Source organism: Myxine glutinosa, chromosome 1 (genome assembly GCF_964187855.1).
Source record: "Myxine glutinosa chromosome 1, kmMyxGlut1.1, whole genome shotgun sequence".
In the NCBI taxonomy this organism is placed as follows: Eukaryota; Metazoa; Chordata; class Myxini; order Myxiniformes; family Myxinidae; genus Myxine; species Myxine glutinosa.
In genome coordinates this window covers 270,203,723-270,224,567 of record NC_136261.1, presented here as the reverse complement: position 1 = coordinate 270,224,567, position 20,845 = coordinate 270,203,723, and the positions used below count along the sequence as shown (strand labels likewise).

The window sequence follows — 20,845 nt, the reverse complement described above, 5'->3', positions numbered from 1 at the left end:
TGACAAAAAAACAAACGGACACATAAGACATAATAAAGGGAGCGGGAGACAAGATGGGGAGAGAGGGGGAAGCACACAAGTACAAAATTTGAGAGCAAGAACATCGGGAGGTCTGTGGGAGGGAGAGGGCTTGGGGGGAGGGAGGAGGCGTGGGAAGGGGCTGGGGGGTGGGAAAGGTAAAAAAACACATGGACTCATGGTTCCAAAAACTTCCAGGAAAGAAGTCAGTATTTCAGAAAAGTGGACCTGGGGTGAATTAACGGGGGTAGAAAAGATCAAGGTTGTGGATGGGGGAAGATAAGAGATGGTGGTGAACAGCTGTTTTAAAGACCTGGAGGGGGGAGTGGGATTGAAGGGAGTGGGAGAGTTTGTTCCAGTAGCGGGTGAATGAAAGAGTGAAGGTGAGCAGAGAGCCTAGATTTTGGCAGTTTAACCATAAGAGGGCTGCTGGCAGATCTTGTGTGACCTGTAGGAATATTTGGGGGACAGAGCACAGATAGATCTGGGGGGGGGGGGGCACTAGGCCAGAGAGGAGTTGGTAGAAGACAGAAAGACCACCAGCCTGCCTGCGGTGAGTGAGTGAAAGGCCCTCGGAGTTAGCTTCATCGCTGGAGATTCCAATCATTCTGAAAGCTTTGGTTTCAACAGCATGAAGCCGAGCTAGGCGTGAGCAGGAGCACCAACCCAGAGGGGAGAGCAGTATTCCATCAAGCTGTGGATGAATGCCTTTTATCTGGTGAGGAGCTCAGGTGTGCCAAGGAAGGACTTTGCACGACGGAGGATGCCCAGTCGCCGACTGGCTTTGGAGGCCAGCTTGGAAATGTGGTTTTCCCAGGAAAGATCATGGCAGATAGTGAGATCCAAGAGCTTGAGTGACAGAATTTATTGGAGAGGATTGTTGAGAAAGTAGATGGTAGGGTTGTCCAGTCGGTCTTTTTGGAGAGACATAGTAAGAGTGTGAGATTTGTCAGGATTGAAAGACATGTTCCACTTGTTTGACCAGTCTGTGATTTTGTCCAGGTCTGCAGAGAGTGAGTCGGATGCGGACTGCCGATCTGAAGGATGAGGTATGGAGTGGCAGAGAGTGGAGTCATCAGCAAAGAGATAGAGAGGATTTTCCAGAGAGTCGGAGAGATCATTGATGAAGGCCAGAAAAAGCACAGGGCACAGAACACTGCCTTGGGGAACTCCAGCCAGAACAGGAAGGGGAGATGAGAGAAATCCATTCAGGGCCACACGTTGACTACGACCAGAGAGGAAGTCGGCAAGCCATGCATGGAGATTTCCATGGATACCATAGGAGGAGAGTTTGGTGAGCAGAGCTGGGTGCCAGACCGCATCGAAGGCAAGTGATATGTCGAGGGAGACGGCTCTAAATTCCTGTTTGACATTGAGGACCTCCATACATTGTTGAGACAGGAGAAGCAGCATGTCCAGAGTAGAGTGACCTGGTCTGAATCCAAATTGATGATCAGAGATCAAGCCATTGGAGAAGAGGAAGGATTTGATATCTGAAGCAATGATGGATTCCATGACTTTGCTGACAATTGGGAGCAGGCTGTATGGTCTGTAGTTGCAAGGATCTGTTTTTGCACATTTTTTGTGTAAAGCGGGAATGTTGGCTGATTTCCAAGCAGATGGCAGATTACCTTGAGCAAAAGAGAGGGTAAAGAGAACAGAGAGAGGGTGAGATAGAGCGGCAGAGCAGGATCTTCGGAGCCGTGGGCTGATGCCGTCTGGTCCAGTTGCAAAGTTGCAATTGGTCCGCAAAAGCTAATACTAAAACAAATGCTGGAAAGGACTGACAAAGGCGTAGGAGTGAGCAGTAAGTTTACATTTTGATAGACAGATAAACTGTTGGTGATTCAGTCAACACATTGAGGTCATGTGACTGGGGGATTGGTGATTCCAAGGAGAGCTGAGATTATGAGAACAGGCAAACTGGTAAAAAAAAAACAGAGAGACTATACATTCCTGTTTTATTTGGGAACCTAGCAGACCTTGTGACCCTGCATCTTGTGACACAGCATTGACGAATTCCAGCTTTAATAGAAGGATCAAAAGTGAAGATGTCATTGGAAATGGCATGCCACTTGCTCAAACTGAAGAGTTTTTCCAGGCAGGTGTTGTGTGGGCTCTGAATGCCATTGATTTAAAGCCAAGCGAGAGCTTGGTGCCAGACAATGCCAAAGTTTGGGATTGTGTCTGAGAAAATGGTCTTTAAGTGTTTCTGTGCAAGGGTGTCCATTCATTCTTGGGAAAAGGCAAATTTTAAAATGCTAGATATCGATTGAGGTTTTTTTTTTTTAAACGGACTCGTTTACGGGTTTTAACGTAAAATCTTCATTTACAGATGCTTTTTGATGGTTCTGTGATTTTTTTTCCCGGTGTATCGGCTTCGATGTCCGTTGGCACGCAAAATTTCAGCTTTTTTCCGACACACGGGGAGGTACTTACTGAACATTAATATCAGTGAGTGAGTGAGTGAGTGAGTGAGTGAGTGAGTGGTTAAAATGATTGTTGTAAAAATATGTTAAATTGCCATTGGTGAGATTTGCCTTTCAGGTGAGAAAGGCAAGTAGCGGGGTAACAATGTCCTCGCGAGATACCGATTTATACAGACAGGATGAAATGCTGAAATTGCAGGCAGAATTGGAACAAAGTAGTAGTTAGTACATACAATAAGGAAAGATCCCTACAGGAAATTGCCATGTTCTACTTGAGGCAGTATTCAATTAAATGGCCATCTGGGTTTTCACAGGTTTATATAATTACCAGTCAAGGCCTTATTGCCATATTAGGTGTTTATTGAAGTAAGCGATCCTTGAGATACTACAGGGTGTCCTCAAAGTCGCGCATCATCGGCAAAACATTTATTTGTAAGGTTGGCTACATCAGTTGTTCGAAATGTCCCACCAATCTCAACACATGTTTATTGATGGAAAAGTAGGTTTCTCTGAATGTTGTTCAACAGATCCGGGCTGATTGTTGAATTAAATAATTTAATTTCCTATGTTAAATAAATAAATAATCAATGAAACAATTTCCTATGATGCGCGACTTTGTGGACACCCTGCAGAGAGAAAATATCCGTGCAGGCCCTTTGGCATTTGGGTAACTCACTGAAGGCATCCAATGAGATGCGTCAACATGGTGATGCTAGTTGTATCTCAGAACCCTGATTTTGTTGTTATTGTTTTACAATTAATAATTTGATGTTTAATGATGTAATTTCATCTAATTTGATGTCAGCATTTTACTCTTTCTTTGCTCTTTCTTCAGTTATTTCTCATTGTCATCAAGTGTATCTGTCAGGGTTATTGATATTTATATTGCACGGTTGGGCTGCAACAAACCACTTTGCCATGGACAGCATGAACAGTAAAATCAGCACACTCAAACTGGGAATACCGACTGGTCCCAGAAATGTAGACAAAGGTTTTAGACTGTAGAGGAATACCAACAAATCCAATCAAATTGTGCACTGGAGAAAAAGGAGCAAAAATGATGAAAGCATGAATGATGAAAAATTATAAAAGAAGAGACATTGTTTACCTCTTTTTAGGCCTCCCCCTATAGGATAGGAGAAGGCGTATTGCTGTTGTAGGGTTTATTTCTACAATTAGTGTCCCCAATTTTTAATGGTACCACAGAGTTTCTTAGACCCCCTAGGAGTACTAAACCTCCATTTAGAATTTTAAAAATTTCCTTCCTGCACTCCGTACACTCCCACTTTTCGAGCTGTATCAATTTTCAAGCTGTATCTCAGAGCCGGCTGGGACTTTTGGAATGAAATTTTGCATCAATAATGGGAATAGAACGTTTGCATTGTTGACATATTTTTGACCTTGGCCAAACTTTTTAGGTCATGACATAATTATAGTCATTTTAACATTTTTCACCGTAACTCGACTAACGTTTGTCCGATCGGAACGAAATTGCCCACCCCAGATTGCCTAAAGCAAGGTGCATTTTTTTTTTTTTTGTATACAAGATCGAGGCTCGTGAAAGAGCGAACATTAATCACACAGAAAGACAAACTGACACATAAAACAAATAACATCGGGAGCGGTAGACAAGATGGGGAGAGAGGGGGAAGGCCACAAACACAACATTTGAGAGCAGGGACCGAGAGACATGGAGACATCGAGAGATCTGTGGGAGGGAGAGGGCTTTGGGGGGGGGGCATGGGAAGGGGGGGGGGGGTGGGAGAGGTATAAAACATATGGACACTGCCAGGACTTCCAGGAAAGAAGTTGGAATTTCAAACAAGGTGGATCTGGGGTGAATTAGTGGGGGTAGAAAAGATCAAGGTTTTGGATGGGGGAAGATAAGAGATGATGGTGAACAGCTGTTTTAAAGACCTGGAGGGAGGAGTGGGATTGAAGGGAGTGTGGGAGTTTGTTCCAGAGGCGGGAGAAAAGAGGAATGAAAGAGTGAAGGTGAGCAGAGAGCCGAGATTTCGGCGGTTTAACCATCAGAGGGTTGCTGGCAGATCTTGTGCGACCTGTAGGAATATTTGGGGGACAGAGCACAGAGAGAGCTGGGGGAGCAAGGCCGGAGAGGAGTCGGTAGAAGACAGAAAGACCACCTACCTGCCTGCGGTGAGTGAGTGAAAGGCCCTCAGAGATAGCTTCATCGCGGGAGATTCCAATGATTCTGAAAGCTTTGGTTTCAACAGCATGAAGCCAAGCTAGGTGTGAGGCAGGAGCACCAGCCCATAGGGGAGAACAGTATTCCATTGAGCTGCGGATAAAAGCCTTGTATGTGGTGAGGAGCTCAGGTGTGCCTAGGAAGGACTTCGCACGACGGAGGATGCCCAGTCGGCGACTGGCTTTGGAGGCCAGCTTGGAAATGTGGTTTTCCCAAGAAAGATCATGGCAGATAGTGAGACCCAAAAGCTTGAGCGACAGAACTTCTTGGAGAGGACTGTTGAGAAAGTAGATGGGAGGGTTGTCCAGTCGATCTTTTCGGAGAGACATAGTAAGAGTGTGAGATTTGTCAGGATTGAAAGACATGTTCCACTTGTTTGACCAGTCTGTGATTTTGTCCAGGTCTTCAGAGAGTGAGGAGGCTGCAGACTGCCGATCTGAGGGAAGAGGAATGGAGCGGCAGAGAGTGGAGTCATCAGCAAAGAGATAGAGAGGATTTTCCAGAGAGTCGGAGAGATCATTGATAAAGACCAGAAAAAGCACAGGGCCCAGAACACTGCCTTGGGGAATTCCAGCCTGAACAGGAAGGGGAGATGAGAGAAATACATTCAGGGCCACACGTTGACTACGACCAGAGAGGAAGTCCGCAAGCCATGCATGGAGATTTCCATGGATACCATAGGAGGAGAGTTTGGTGAGCAGAGCTGGGTGCCAGACCGTATCGAAGGCACGTGATATGTCAAGGGAGACAGCTCTGATTTCCTGTTTGGCATTGAGGACCTCCATCCATTGTTGAGACAGCAGAAGCAGCATGTCCAGAGTAGAGTGACCTGGTCTGAAATCAAACCAAATTTACCCTTAATTCACACCATACCCCTCCGGGTTAAAGGTAAATACAGTATCTTGCACCCCCGGGAATATTAAACCACCATCTCGGTGTTTCTCCCTTTTTGCTGCCAATGTGCGAGAACTTTCAGAATGAAAATTAGCATCAATATTGGGAGTACAAGTATGCAGAGTTGACATAACTTTTTTTATTTATTTATCTTGAACTATGTTTTAAGGTTTGTCTGTTCAGAACGAAATTGACCTCCCTCGATAGCCTAGATCAAGGCGCATTTACACTGATTTATATCATACCCCTCAAGGTGAAAGGTCAAGGTCAAATGTCTGAAAAAAGTGTATTTTGTCATTGCTCAATGTTGCCATTGCGGGATCTCAAAGACCGCTTGGCCTTCCAAGTAATAATGCACCTGCACTGATGTTGAGCACCTGATATTTGATTAGTCTTCTTGACTTACTTTTTTCGGATTGTGAGCTAATTAACAATAAACACCTTTTTGATCATAACTTGAACAATCTTCCTCTGATTTTCATGCTGTTGACTTTTATTAATAGATAGTAGAAGGGGCACGTTTTCTTAATTTTTTTTTACACTCCATCCCTAAATGGTGAAGTTCAAGGTCATATGGTGGTCCGAAAAATATATAGCCATCATTGGATTGTGGGCAAAGGGTAAGTCATGGGCGATTGCGAAGGGGTATGTCACAGGAAATCGCCGGTCAGGGGAGGATCACTTTGTGATCACAGATATGTTGTTTCTTCTTTTTTTTTTACAATATCTAAGGCTCATAGTTGAGCTGCCACGCACATATGTCACACACTTGGACATACAGATGAATGTACGCGATACAACAAGGACTATTAGTCGAGACAAACACAGACACTGAGCTTGAGGGAAGTGCCATCATTTCTCGGGGCACTCTGAGTACCGGTAATGCCACAACAATGGCGCCGCCTTTTTCATCGCACTCAGCGGGGCATTTCCGAAGGAGGAATTTCCTCCTCCTCATATATGCCAACCTATGGGGGTTGTCCATGCCCTTATCCTTTTAAATGCTTAATGTCATGCAGGGAAGCAGCATGTACCATTTTTAAATCTTTGGTCTGACCCGGCCAGGGTTTGAACAGCCGACCTACCTACCAGAATGAACGCTCCAAACCATTACACAACCGAGTCTGATGATTAAATGAAGCGTTGACCTCCCTTTGGAATCGAAGAAAAATGTATTTATTTTTGTTTCTGATTCGCAGGAATGGGTAAAGGCACTCTGAACAAGGAGTACTGGCTCATTACAGCATACCACCCTCGAGGAAACCTTCAAGAGCTTTTGGCATGGCAGGTCTTGGCATGGCAGGAGCTGTCTGTGCTCGGCCAGTCACTGGCACATGGTGTTGCACACCTGCATGCAGATCGTACCGCATGTGGCCAGCCAAAGATGCCCATTGCCCACCGTGACATCAAGAGTCCAAACATTCTTGTGAAGGCCGATGGAACTTGCTGTCTCTGTGACTTTGGCCTCTCACTTCGCCTAGATCCAGCATTGAGCATCGATGAGTTGGCAAATCATGGACAGGTATGTGGATAAATAGGCTTTCTTATTTATTCAAAGCAGGTTTATACTTCTTACAGGGCCACACAAATGTCAACGACATATCATTCATAAAGAGCGCACATTACACAGACCTGATTTATTTAGGGTTTGTATCTTACTTTCCAAATACTACATTTTATATTTCTAAATTCCACTCTGCTTTACAAGCACAACTAAGATCGACTTTAAAAAAAACGTTTGGTATAGTCAGGGCCCTTAGGGATATTTTGGTTCAAATTCTTCCAAAAGCATCAAATTTGGCACAGATGTTGCCCATGCCATACTCGTTCGATTTTTGACGGGCGCCAAGGGCGGTATGATCCGGGGACCGTACCGGTCCATCCTGCCATGTCACCTGACCTATGACGTCATAATTAGGATATGCATCCAATCACATGGCGTACTATAAGTGGTCAAAGTTCAAAATGAATCGATCGAAAAATGAAGGCAGGGATCCATTTTTAAGGTTTTCATAAAATCCAATATGGCCGCCAGGTCACATGACCTATGACGTCATATTTATGACATGTATACAATCATGTATACATGAACCCGGATCATGATCGCACAAAAATTAAACACAAGGATATGGCATACAGTTCATAAAACATCAAAATCCGTACCTTTGTAATTAGACTGATGAACTGCATATGCCTGAAAATTAGGAAATAGACATGTAAATATTTCCTCTAATTGTCAAAAATAAGGTCAGAGTTCGATTACCCAACCCAGAAACATAAAATGGTGAACCTCACGTAAATCTTGACAAAAAACTCAAAAACCGACATGTTTGACTCAAAAATGACCTTTAAGATGACCTTGAGGGTTGACCTTGACCTCGAATCATCAAAATAACATCATAATTGGATTCCTCAACCTCGAAAACCCCTGAAAAGTGGTATCATACATGATTCCAACCCTTTTGGTTATTTAACTGATTTTCCTCTAATCCGGGTGGCGGCCATTTAGTATTTCGCCAATATGGGGCCCCCGGGGGCGGGGGGGGGGGGGCGCCCGTCTTGGCGCCCGTCAAAAATCGAAAGAGTATGGCATGGGCAACATCTGGGCCAAATTTGATGCTTTTGGAAGAATTTGAACCAAACGGGCCCCAAAATATCCCTAAGGGCCCTGACTAGTAGTCAAATATATTGATATTGTAGCGACCCATGGGTCCCCCAAAGCTCGAGACCAGCAACAGAATCTCCTGGCCCAAGCCGGTGACGTAACCGGCGGCCAAACCGCGGCGCCGAGGTTATAATCCTTTGCACCTGTCGGTCACATGACCACCAAAGCGTGCCTCGCCTGAGAGGCGTGGCTTTGGTTCTGATGTATGCTTTTTGGTTTGTATATATATATGCGAACCCGATAAACGGGTTTTGAGAGTTCCCGAGATGATTATACAATAAACATCTTCTCGGACGAGTTTGTGTCTTGTCCGTCACTTCGTCCGTCTCAAGCAGGAGCGCTGCTCCTTCACTGGTGACCCCGAGTTTACGACACGCGATGGACACGGCAGTGTCCCTCAAACTGCCCACTTTCTGGGAAGCACATGGCGCTGTCTGGTTCGCTCAGGCGGACTCCCAGTTCGCCCTGCGTGGCATTACGGAGGACACCACGAAATACCATTACGTGGTCACCGCGCTCGGCTCCGTGACCGCCGCCTGCTGCCTGAGCCTCCTCCAGAGCCCGCCCGCTGACGGCAAGTACGACGCCATCAAGGCACTTCTTCTGGGCGCTTTCGCCCTCTCCCCGGCTGAACGCGCACGACGCCTGCTCGACCTTCCTGAGCCCGGCGATACGCGCCCGTCCGAACGTATGGACTACATGCTCGCGTTGCTCGGCGAGCATCCATCGGATTTCCTTTTCCAAGAGCTTTTTCTCCGCCAGCTCCCGGCCCAGGTCCGGGTCGCTCTGGCAAGCACGACCATCACGAACCCCCGCGACCTCGCCAGGGAGGCCGACAAGATCGATTCGGCAAGCCAGCTCGTCAGAGCGGCGAGCCAGCTCGTCGGGGTGGCTGCCGGGAGCTCGCCCGCCGCCCAGTCGGCGCCCGCGGCGCAGTTTCCTGCCCACCCGCCCGACGCCCGCGACGCAGCTTCCTTCCCGGAGGCCGCCGGGCCGGCGCGACTGGCAGCGGCGACGCCGCGTCGCCCGGTCCCGACGCGTCGACCGGAGCCCCCGCCAGACCCGGCCTGGTGTTATTTCCACGCCAGGTTCGAGCGGCAGGCCCGATCATGTCGACCCCCGTGCACGTTCGGCAAGTCGGGAAACGGTCGGGCCGGCGCTCACTACCAGCCATGAGCGCCGGCCGTTCCGGAAACCTGCTATTCATCGCGGACCAAGCGTCGGGGCGGCGTTTTCTCTGCGACACCGGCGCTCAGCTGAGCGTCATTTCCGCTTCGGCGGAGGACAGGCGGGCCGCCATTTGTGGCCCCTCCTTAATCGCGGCCAACGGCTCCGCCATCCGCACCTTCGGCCCACGCACCGTCGCCCTCCGCTTCGGCAGCCAGCTCTTTCGCTGGAAGTTCGTGACGGCGGACGTCCCCATGGCTTTGCTCGGGGCCGATTTCCTTTGCGCCCATGGGCTGCTGGTCGACGTTAAATGCCGGCGTCTCATCAACGCCGAAACTTTCAGCTCGCTGGCGTGCGCCTTGAGCCGTTCCACGCCCACCGACCTTTCCTGCGTCCTCCCGTTGGCAGACGACTTCGCGAGTCTCCTCGCGGAGTTCCCGGCCCTCACGCGACCGACGTTTTCGGCCGTCACGGTGCGTCACGGCATCGGGCATCACATTCCCACTACGGGCCCGCCGGTGTACGCCCGAGCTCGCCGTCTCGACCCAGCCAAACTCGCCGTCGCCAAGGCCGAGTTCGCCGCGCTGGAGCGCCTCGGCATCGTGCGGCGCTCCGACAGCGCCTGGGCCTCGCCGCTGCACATCGTTCCGAAGCCGGGGGGCGGATGGCGGCCATGCGGCGACTACCGCCGCCTCAACGACGCCACTACCCCCGACAGGTACCCCGTCCCGCACATCCAGGATTTTTCCGCCCGGTTGGCGGGGCGGACCATTTTTTCAAAAGTGGACCTGATTCGGGGGTACCACCAGGTGCCCGTCCGCCCGGCCGACATCCCGAAGACGGCCGTTATTACACCTTTCGGCCTCTTCAAATTCCTCCGGATGCCCTTCGGCCTCAAAAACGTGGCACAGGCGTTCCAGCGCCTGATGGACGGCGTGCTGCGCGACTTGCCGTTCCTCTTTACCTACCTGGATGACATCCTCGTCGCCAGCATGTCCAGAGCCGAGCACCTCCTCCACCTCCGGACGCTGTTCGGCCGCCTCAGCGAGCACGGCTTGATCGTCAACCCGGCCAAATGTCACTTCGGTGCGGCGACGATCGACTTTTTGGGCCACCACATCACCTGGAACGGCGCCGTACCGCTACCAGCCAAAGTCGAGGCCATCGCCGCTTTCCCGCGCCGTCAAGGCGCTGCAGGAGTTCCTCGGGATGGTGAACTTTTACCACCGCTTCGTGCCCCGAGCTGCGCAACTCATGCGGCCCTTGTACACCGCCCTCCGCGGCCAGCCGGCGAAGCGCGACGTCGTCTGGTCCACGGACATGGACGCTGCTTTCACCGGCGCGAAACGGGCCCTCACCAACGCCACGCTGCTGGCCCACCCGGTACCCCATGCTCCCATCGCCCTCACCACGGACGCCTCAGACTACGCCGTGGGTGCGGTTCATGAGCAATGGGTAAACGGGGCCTGGCAGCCGCTCGCGTTCTTCAGCCAGCAACTCCTGCCAAACGAGTTAAGTACAGCACTTTCGACCGCGAGCTCCTCGGGCTGTACCTGGCCGTCCGCCATTTTCGCCACCTCCTGGAGGGCCGCCCGTTCACAGCCTTTGTCGACCACAAGCCATTGATTTTCGCCATGGCCAAGGTCACGGAGCCGTGGTCGGCCCGCCAGCAGCGCCACCTCTCCGCCATGTCGGAATACACCACGGACATCCGGCACGTCGCCGGAAAGGACAACGCCGTGGCCGACTGCCTTTCTCGAGCCGGCGCCAACGCCGTCCACCTCGGCGTCGATTTCGCCCTGATGGCGACGGACCAGGCCACCGACGGCACGGTGCAGGCGCTCCGGGTGGCGGACACGGGCCTCCGCTTGGCTGACGTCCCCTTCGCGGACACGGTCCTGCTTTGTGACGTCTCCCAAGGCCGACCTCGCCCCGTTGTGCCGGTCACATGGCGTCGTCGCATTTTTGCTTCGCTCCACGGCCTCTCACACCCGGGCCGGAAGGCGTCCCAGAGGCTGGTGTCGGCACGTTTCGTCTGGCACGGGTTGCGACGGGACGTCCGCGACTGGGCCAACACCTGCACACCCTGCCAGTGGGCCAAGGTCCACCGTCACACCCAGGCTCCGCTGGCTCCTTTCACCGTGCCCGAACGACGTTTCGACCACGTCCACGTGGACCTGGTGGGTCCCCTGCCCCCATCGCAGGGGTTCACCCACCTGCTTACCATGGTGGACAGGACCACCAGGTGGCCGGAGGCCGTGCCCCTCGCCTCCACCACCACCGCCGACGTGGCCCAGGCGTTCATCGCCACCTGGGTCGCGCGTTTCGGCGCACCGGCGGACATCTCGTTGGACCGCGACCCACAGTTCACGTCTGAATTGTGGGGCGCGGTCGCCCGCACGTTGGGCGTTACCCTGCACCGCACCATGGCCTACCACCCCCAGGCCAACGGGTTGTGCGAGTGGTTCCACCGCTCCATGAAGGCCGCACTCATGGCCGGCCTCCAGGACGACGGCTGGGCCGACCGGCTCCCGTGGGTCCTTTTGGGCCTCGCACGGCTCCAAAGGAGGACCTCCAGGCATCCACCGCCGAGCTGGTGTACGGCCAGGCCCTCCGCGTCCCGGGCAAGTTCGTGCCCAACGCCACCAGCCCCTGGTCCGCCGCGCGCCAGCGCATGGACTTCCAGGAGGCCGCCCAACGTTTTGCCCCGGTGCCCACGTCCCGCCACGGCGACCCCCAATCCTACGTCCCCCCAGCACTCCGCACGGCGGAGTACGTCTTTGTGCGCCACGACGTGCACCGGGGGCCGCTCCGGCCACCATATGACGGACCCTTCCGGGTCCTACGACGGGACAACAAGTCCTTCGTCGTCAGCATCGGCGGCCGGGCGGACCGGATTTCGGTGGACCGCCTCAAGCCGGCCCACATGGACGTCGGCCAGCCGCCACGGCTGGCTCTCTCCCACCGTGGCGCGGCCGCCCCCCGTCCACTGCACCCTCCGTCCGGCCACCCGCCACCACACCGGACCCCCCCCCCCCCCCACGACCAGCCAGGGGTCGTTTCGGTCGGGTCATCTGGACCCCCCTCAGGTTGACCTTTCTGGACCAAGTCGATTCTGGGGGGGCGTGTGTAGCGACCCATGGGTCCCCCAAAGCTCGAGACCAGCAACAGAATCTGCTGACCGAAGCCGGTGACGTAACCGGTGGCCAAACCGCGGCGCCGAGGTTATAATCCTTTGCACCTGTCGGTCACATGACCACCAAAGCGTGCCTCGCCTAAGAGGCGTGGCTTTGGTTCTGATGTATGCTTTTTGGTTTGGATATATATATATGCGAACCCGATAAACGGGTTTTGAGAGTTCCCGAGATGATTATACAATAAACATCTTCTCGGACGAGTTTGTGTCTTGTCCGTCACTTCGTCCGTCTCAAGCAGGAGCGCTGCTCCTTCAATTTATGATACAAGATTGGGGTGGGTTGGGTTGTACATTTTAGAAGGAAAAACGGCACATCCAACCAAAAGGTAATTAGATCTACTTTACTAATTTAGTAATAAACAAGCAAGAGCAGACCCAAGAGTTTCACCCCCTACCGAGTGAGCTTCCTCAGTCCATTAGACCACAAGAGCAGCTCTGGGGTCTATTGGACTGTGTCATCTTCCAAAGTCGATGCAATTAAATAAATTGGATTAGTTAGAGGAGTCCTGCTCAATAATGGGTAGAGCAAAGGGATACTCCCTCGCCTGAAAGAACAAAAACAGGCAGAACGGAAGGACCCAGACATGCTTGGGCACTGTGCACTGGTGGACTACCTGGACCTTTCCAAAAGGATTGGCAAGATAGTATGCAGCACATGGATTGGTGTAGCCTACAAGCCTCTATGCACCATCCACAATGTCATTTCAAAACTGAAGGACACAATATCAACTTGGTGACAAATCCGGAGTCGTTTACCATTAATCATGCGGAGACTGTGACCATTTATACATTGGTGAAACTGGAAGGAAATTGAAACAAAGGCTAGATGAACATGATAGAGCAGTTAGGCTTGAAAAGGTGACACCGTCAGCCATAGCGTGTCATCACCTGCAATCTGGCCACAAGTTTGACTTGGATTCTACCGTGTCCTAGACACGACGTCCAAAAGACGAAACAGATTGATACTGGAAGCGGTGTTCTATCTGGGGAGACTGTGGACATACCCACACAATACACACCTCTAAAATTGCAAAAACTGGATGGGTACAAGCAACTGGACATGGTGAGCAAAAAACAACAACACTTAACCCGGACATCACGATGTGTTTGTGCCCCAACCCAGCCGTGTTCGCGTCCCGGAAACAAAAAAGCAACACGTAGACACACCCTCTCACCCCAACGCACGCAATACCAGATCACAAGTAAGCAATAAAAAAAGGCAGACCAGACCATCGATTATGTGATTTAACATTTATTGCTTAAGGTTCAGCAAAATAAAAACTCCTCAATTGACCATGCGCACCAGCACGTGACCGGAAATGAATTATCACAGACTGGAAAATGAATATAGGACCACACAGTTTAAAAGCATTCATACAACTAACTTACTGCCAAAGAGCATGATGGTGGTGAAACTTGCTGGTGTTTCAGGGAATATTTAACTTTATCGTGCGGTGTATTGTGTTGAACAGGTTGGTACAGCACGATACATGGCCCCAGAGGTCATGGAATCCAGGATTAACTTGGAGGACCTGGAGGCCTTCAAGCAGGTGGATGTTTATGCCATGGGACTGGTTATTTGGGAGATGGCCTCTCGCTGTGATGCTATTGGAGGTATGATATTCTCCCATATCATTGTTTTACTTTAAAAAGTATTTTGCTCACCATGCTTCCAGATGCCATAAAAAAAAAACACACACATATATATATATATATACACACACACATACCGTGGGACCCAGCTATTCGCGGTGGATACCTTCCTGGAAAATCCGCGAATTGCGAAACGGCGAATAGTGGGGCATTGTTTCAATGTCAAACGGTGGGATAGGTTCCCGAGTTACAAAAATTTCCCGAGAATGTCGACGATAATCCGCGAACGTCGATAAAAATCCTGGAAATGGTGAAGCAAATCCTGGGAATGTCGGCGATAATCCCGCAAATGGTGAGGCAAATCCCGCAGATGTCGGCGATAATCCTGGAAATGGCGAGACAAATCCCGCTAATGTCTGAAAATCCGTGAATGCATGCCGTGCCAGTTTCATTGGGGAAAAGGGAGACAGTTAATTGCACAAATAGATGCTGTGGAGTGTTTTCATTCTGTACAGTAACTCGCAGGGATGACGTGTTATACAGCTGGTAGAACATCCCGTGAAGCTCTTGATTATAGTGAGGCTAAAATTCGCGACCGCGAAAGCCATGAAAACCCAAAGCACACAGCAGTGAATGTTGAAGCAGGTCATGCTGGCGGCTCGTAGAAGATATTTTTTTGCGTATGTCCAGCTGCTTTATGCATAACTGGTGAAAGATGGGTTTTATAAATATGTCAAGCTAGCAGCTCGTGACTTTTTTTTTTTGCGCCCTGAAAAACCACGAATTCACGGAACACGGCCGCGAATAGGAAAAAAAACCCGCGAATTTGCGGGACACTTTTCTGCGAATAGAGAAATGGGTCGCATTTCATCAACCACGAGTAGCAGGGTCCAACTGTATGTATACATATATATATATATATATATATATATATATATATATATATATATATATATATATATACATACACACAGACTTGGCATTTAATATGGAATATTTTTTTTTTCTTGACTTGGGTTTACTTTCTTAACTCAGTATATCAATCTGGTGAGTTTCTTTTACACTTTGGTGATTTATTTGTTAAAAGAACCACGTCACTGATTGTGTGTCGCAGCAAGAAGTCAACAACAGGATTATATCACAGGTGGCGTGGCAAAATGTACGGACATGTGCATTTGATGATTGGCTTCACAGTCGGGTATACAAGGGTTGTTGCGTTCTGTATTAGTGGAAAACAACTGCTGCACGTCTCTAAAAGTTATTGCCGCTTCCTCTGGAGATGGTCCGTCAACTCGACAATGCTGTTTGTCATGGAGTGGTGGCTTTACGAAATTACGGCATGAAACAGCATGCTATTGCTCGGCAGTATGGCATCACTCAAGGTCAGGTGTCAAAGATCCTGAAACGAAATGCTCAGAGGGGTGTCCCTACTCCAATACCGAGGCCAGGACGTCCCCGCAGAACCACAAGGAGGGATGATCCGCCAGCTGCACCGGTTAGTCTGCAATGGCCATACCAAGTCAGCTAATCGGCTTAGGGCGGAGTGGCAGCAACTGACAAATGTGCCTGTATCCAGAAGGCTAGTCAACCAACGACTGGTTCAAGCAGGCTATCGTGCCAGGCATCCCCTGAGAAAGCCACGCCTGACCAGACAACACAGCCTGCGCCGATTGCAGTGGGCCAGAGAGCACCGTCAATGGCAGCCAGGACACTGGAATCACGTGATCTTCAGTGACGAGTCTAGATTTCTGGTCTATCGTCAAGATGGCCACGTCCGAGTGCGCAGACAAGTGCATGAAGCCTACAACAAAGATTGTATAGTGCCAAGAGTCCAAGCTGGAGGTGGTGGGGTGACCATTTGGGCTGCTTTTCATGCATGGGGCAAAACTGACCTGGTTGTTCTGAATGGAAACCTGAACCAGTTCAAGTACAGGGCCATTCTGGAAGAAACATTGCTTCCATTTGCTCGTGCAGCCTTTCGAGGAAACTTTGTCTTCCAAGATGACAATGCACGGCCTCATCCTGCTCGCATGATCCAACACTTTCTTGCTGACCGTGGTGTAGGGCATATGGAGTGGCCTGCCATGTCCCCGGATATGAATCCGATAGAGGACTTGTGGGCAGAATTAACGCGTCAAATCGACCACTTGGACCAGCAGCTGACCTCTGTGCGTGAATTGCAGCAGGCTATTGTCACTGCATGGCAAGCGATTCCTGTCCAAACCTTGGTAAATCTCGTGAACAGCATGCCTCAACGTGTACGTGCTCTCCTGAATGCTCGTGGGGGTTACACGAAGTACTGAACTGTAATTTTACTGTCCATAATCCCAGTCGTAATTTAACTTTTGTTTTTGTTTAAAAAAAATTTGGCTAATGTGCAAAATAAAGAGATACTTCTGGGAAACGTACAGAAGTTTAACACAGTACTGTCCATGAATTGAGTTTAATATAAGTTTACATCACTTTCAAGGATCAATTTATTTGTTTCGAAATGTCAAATGTGGTTTCCTTTAAAGGTCACATAAACAAAATCTAGAATAATTTCAACATAATTCCAGTGAACTTTTGGTTCTTAAGACATCTTGAAAAGTAAGTTCACCCCCACAAAAAAATATTCCATATTAAATGCCAAGTCTGTATATATATATATATATATATATATATATATATACACGTGTATATATATATATATATACACGTGTATATATATATATATATACACGTGTATATATATATATATATACACGTGTATATATATATATATATATACACGTGTATATATATATATATATACACGTGTATATATATATATATATACACGTGTATATATATATATATATACACGTGTATATATATATATATATACACGTGTATATATATATATATATATATATATATATATATATATATATACACGTGTATATATATATACACGTGTATATATATATATATATATATATATATATATGTATGTATATATATATATATATATATATGTATGTATATATATATATATATATATATATGTATGTATATATATATATATATGTATGTTATATATATATATATATATATATATATATATATATAATCGGCACCTGGTGGGAAAACATTAGACAATTGAAACTGAGAAAAGGAAAAGAAGGGAGGAATCAGGAAGAAAAGGAATAAGAAAGGAAAGAAGAAAATAGAAGAGAAAGGAGAGTCGGAATGGGAGAAAATATTTCGCATCGGGTAAGGGAATGAACTCGTGGGGAACATACAGAAGAGAAAGAGCAATGGCGGTGGGGCAGGGGTGGAGAAACTGTCAAAAATTGTCATATTTGTGTACAGCATGTCATAAATATATGGCCCCTAATTTTAGTTTTCCAACAGTTCCAAAATTTATTTTGGGGAGACCACTCCCATTTGCACAGAATTCCAATGGGAAAAGCAGACGACCATTTCATCCTCCAGCCCTCTCTTCCCCTGTGCCTTATTTGTCACAAGCAAACCGTTCATTGAAAAGCCGTACTTTTTAGATTTTAAAGGAAAGCTTGGAGCTATTTGTTTATAGTTAGTATTTCTTCAATAAATCAGATGTAGCACTTTGAGATAAGCTAATGGAGATCCAATCCAAACGCTGCAGGTTAACGGGGAGCAACATTCCAACTGAGCTATCCTACCATGCCTTGACCTTCAGGGTTTTTTGTCACTTATTGAAGATTGGTTTAATTTTTCATTAGCTCAGGTATAACCAGTTATTGATAAAGTGCATACACCAGTGGCAGAATGTTTGATCTGTTCCTTTATAATATGAATGCAATTCATTTCCCTTCTTCCTTTTACTCTCATAAGCTCCCATATTGCTTGCATTACCTCTCACTTCCCCCATTCTTTCTCCTCCCCCGGGCCATATATATTTTTGATGGCAAATATTGAAAAGGCCTTTAAGTAAATGAGCTATAGATACATTTCATAAACCTTGTTAGAAAAATTATTTGGTGGCGTGTAGGGGGGCATAGTGCTGGCAGGATGGCCTAAAGGTATGTACACTCACCTCTAAGATATCTAGCCTGGGTTCGAATCCAGACCCAGCAATAAACTGTCATCCTGGTGCTTCACAGGCAGGGAGATTCATCAGTGTGTGTGCCGTCTTTCGGATGGACGTTAAACTGGGCATCCCGTCTGCTGACATTACTTGGTGAACTTTAAAGATTCGCAAAGAGTAGGCGAGTTATCGTCGGCACATTGAACAAATTACAAATTCTTATCATAACTACTGCTGGTAAGGCAATAGCAAACCACCCAGTATAACGCTTGCCAATTCACTGTTGCAGCAGCACCGATGCTCTGTAACAGTCTGATACATCAGCATCAGAAAGGGGGGCATTTCCTGTTAACTAGAGGTCAATTTTCTCTCAAATGACATTTGAGAGGATAAATTCATTTATTGATGTGGAGGAAATAGATAAAATGCTTGAGAAATGTTTGCTTTCCTCGTGAATTATCATCCCTGTTTAATCCATTCAACCTCTTGCGTCCAAAGCAATGCACACATTACATCTGTCCATCTCCTGTGCTTGTGTGAACAGACGTCCAGCCTTACAAACCTCCTTTTGGTGAGAAGGTCCACGAACACCCATGCGTCGAAAGCATGAAGGACATAGTGTTACGGGAACGTGGCAGGCCCGACATTCCCGGGAGTTGGAGGAGACACTCGGTATGCTTTGGTGAAAATTATATTGTTGTAAACTCTAAAGCAGTTTATACAAAATCTGCAATAGCTGTTGGTCATTGCTTACTATTTTCATATTCCCCTGTTGTTATTTCAGGCCATGAGCAGTTTGTGTGAAACTATGATTGAATGCTGGGATCCAGATCCAGAGGCCCGCCTCACAGCAAATTGCGTAGTGGAACGTTTCCTGACCATGCGGCAGGAATATGGAGAAGGTTGCATATGGCAGGAAGATGCCCCGAGTGACAACAAGGACGAATTGCACCAGCCCATGGACGTGGTGATGCCAGAAGGGAAGGTTCTCGCATGAGATTTCTTATGGGACACTAGGAAAGGCCACTAGATTGACTGAGTATGTTTGTAAGTTTGTGGCAATGAGTTATTAAGGAACCCGAGTCGTCGGCAGCCCAGCCTCGAGACCACCTCAGTGAGGAGCCTGAGCACCTCAAGAATTGCTTTGGCTTTTCACACAGCGATAAAGCCCTGTCAATAGGCCATCTCTCACGAAACTTCAAAACAGACCTTTTAAAAACATCTTTTTTCTTACAGACAAATGTCAAAAACTGACGTCCACTACGCTACACACATTAAAGGCAACATGTCACAATTATCAATCGAATTACTCATTATGTCCGGCTCACATGATTGCAGGGCCCTTTGACAGAAAGTCTTGATTCTGATGTGAAGTGAGAGCCCAATAATCTCCTCTGGAGGATAGTTCCACGTGGGAATAGTGGCTGGCAGGGAATATCCGTCATACCGATGGAGGGGTGGTGGCTAACTGGAAAGATCGGTCACACTCATTTTACGAGGAGGGTCCAACTTTGCCCCAGAGTCGAGTGCGAGTGTAAGTCTTCCTCTACCTATGACCTATGCACAGTTCTGGGTCGTTTGCGATTTCACAAACAAAATCCTGTCCGACATCTCTTATGTGAAGGACCTTGGCCGAATTCAAGATTCCTTGGCCGTGCAAACATTCGACGAAACAATGCTGTATGTTGTTGTCCTTGATCTGCTTTATTGCGGTCTGAATGAAGATTTGCATGTCTTTACAAAAACTGACCTAAGAAGGGGAATGTTGTGTGAAAGAATGATCATTTGCGATGCTGATGGGTGATGACCACACAGAGCAACCACAATGTTATGGATAGCAGTGAAGGAATTTTGTAACCAGAATCACACAGAGTGATTCCACATCGTGAAGGTAGTCCACATCATTGCCTGGGTTTTTTATCCACAGGTTATTGGACTAAAAGCTTCAATGCTCCATGAATACCCCACAAATCTTGTCCATAATTTTAACCAATCATTTTATCGGCTTCAACAAAAACAAAAACAAGTACACATACATTCAAAGTACACCGCCCCCATGCCAAATAATTAAATATCCTCCAGCGCGGCATTGCCGGGGCGCCTCCGGCGCTCGGCAATACCGCAGTGCAGCTCATAGAGACTACATTGGGAGGGAGAGGTGTACAATTAATCAATTCCCTAATATAACACATAAACCACCACCATTTCATCCGAATCTGTAAAAAAAAAATAAAAAAGAAGATTTTTTAGTCATTAATTGAATAATTAAATAATTAATCGATTAATGGCTTAATCAATAAATCAAAAATAGCCCTGACAGCCAAATCACTTGGTCATTGGCATGTCCAATAAGTACTTCATTAATCGCTAATAATTAAATAACTAATCAATTAATTGATTCATCAAAAAACAAAAAATACGGTTTTTGCAAAGTACTTGCTCACTATCGTGCTGAAATTTCAGCTTCCGAGCTCAAAGGATGGCTGAGATATCGCCCGGACAAACAAACAAGAAAACAAAAAAAACAACCAAGAAAGAAAACAAGAAAACAACCAGAGTGAAAACTGAGTACTCCCTTTCAGCGTGCGTCACTGCCGAGCCCCCTTCGGTGCCCAGCAATGACGTTATGCAGTGCCTGGAGATGGCA

The 20,845-nt window shown here is 47.9% G+C and overlaps 2 protein-coding genes across 3 annotated transcripts in view; both read left to right on the top strand.

The window, feature by feature from the left end:
• FAXDC2 (fatty acid hydroxylase domain containing 2) overlaps nucleotides 1-20,845 on the top strand; it is an 881,086-nt gene that overhangs the window by 657,000 nt on the left and 203,241 nt on the right. The window lies entirely within an intron of this gene.
• LOC137437377 (TGF-beta receptor type-2-like) lies at nucleotides 6,725-19,859 on the top strand. Its single transcript, XM_068131701.2, has 4 exons — nucleotides 6,725-7,069; nucleotides 14,048-14,189; nucleotides 18,743-18,870; nucleotides 18,983-19,859. Exons 1-4 carry the CDS (start codon nucleotides 6,749-6,751, stop codon nucleotides 19,193-19,195), a joined length of 804 nt encoding a protein of 267 aa, XP_067987802.1. The 5' UTR covers nucleotides 6,725-6,748; the 3' UTR covers nucleotides 19,196-19,859.

Bases quoted from the DNA above. Each gene is read 5' to 3' on its own strand.
- LOC137437377 (XM_068131701.2), top strand. From the start codon at position 6,749: ATGGGTAAAGGCACTCTGAACAAGGAGTACTGGCTCATTACAGCATAC. The intron at 7,070-14,047 runs GTATGTGGATAA...TGTGTTGAACAG, and splicing joins AGTTGGCAAATCATGGACAG to GTTGGTACAGCACGATACAT. The intron at 18,871-18,982 runs GTATGCTTTGGT...TTGTTATTTCAG, and splicing joins GGAGTTGGAGGAGACACTCG to GCCATGAGCAGTTTGTGTGA.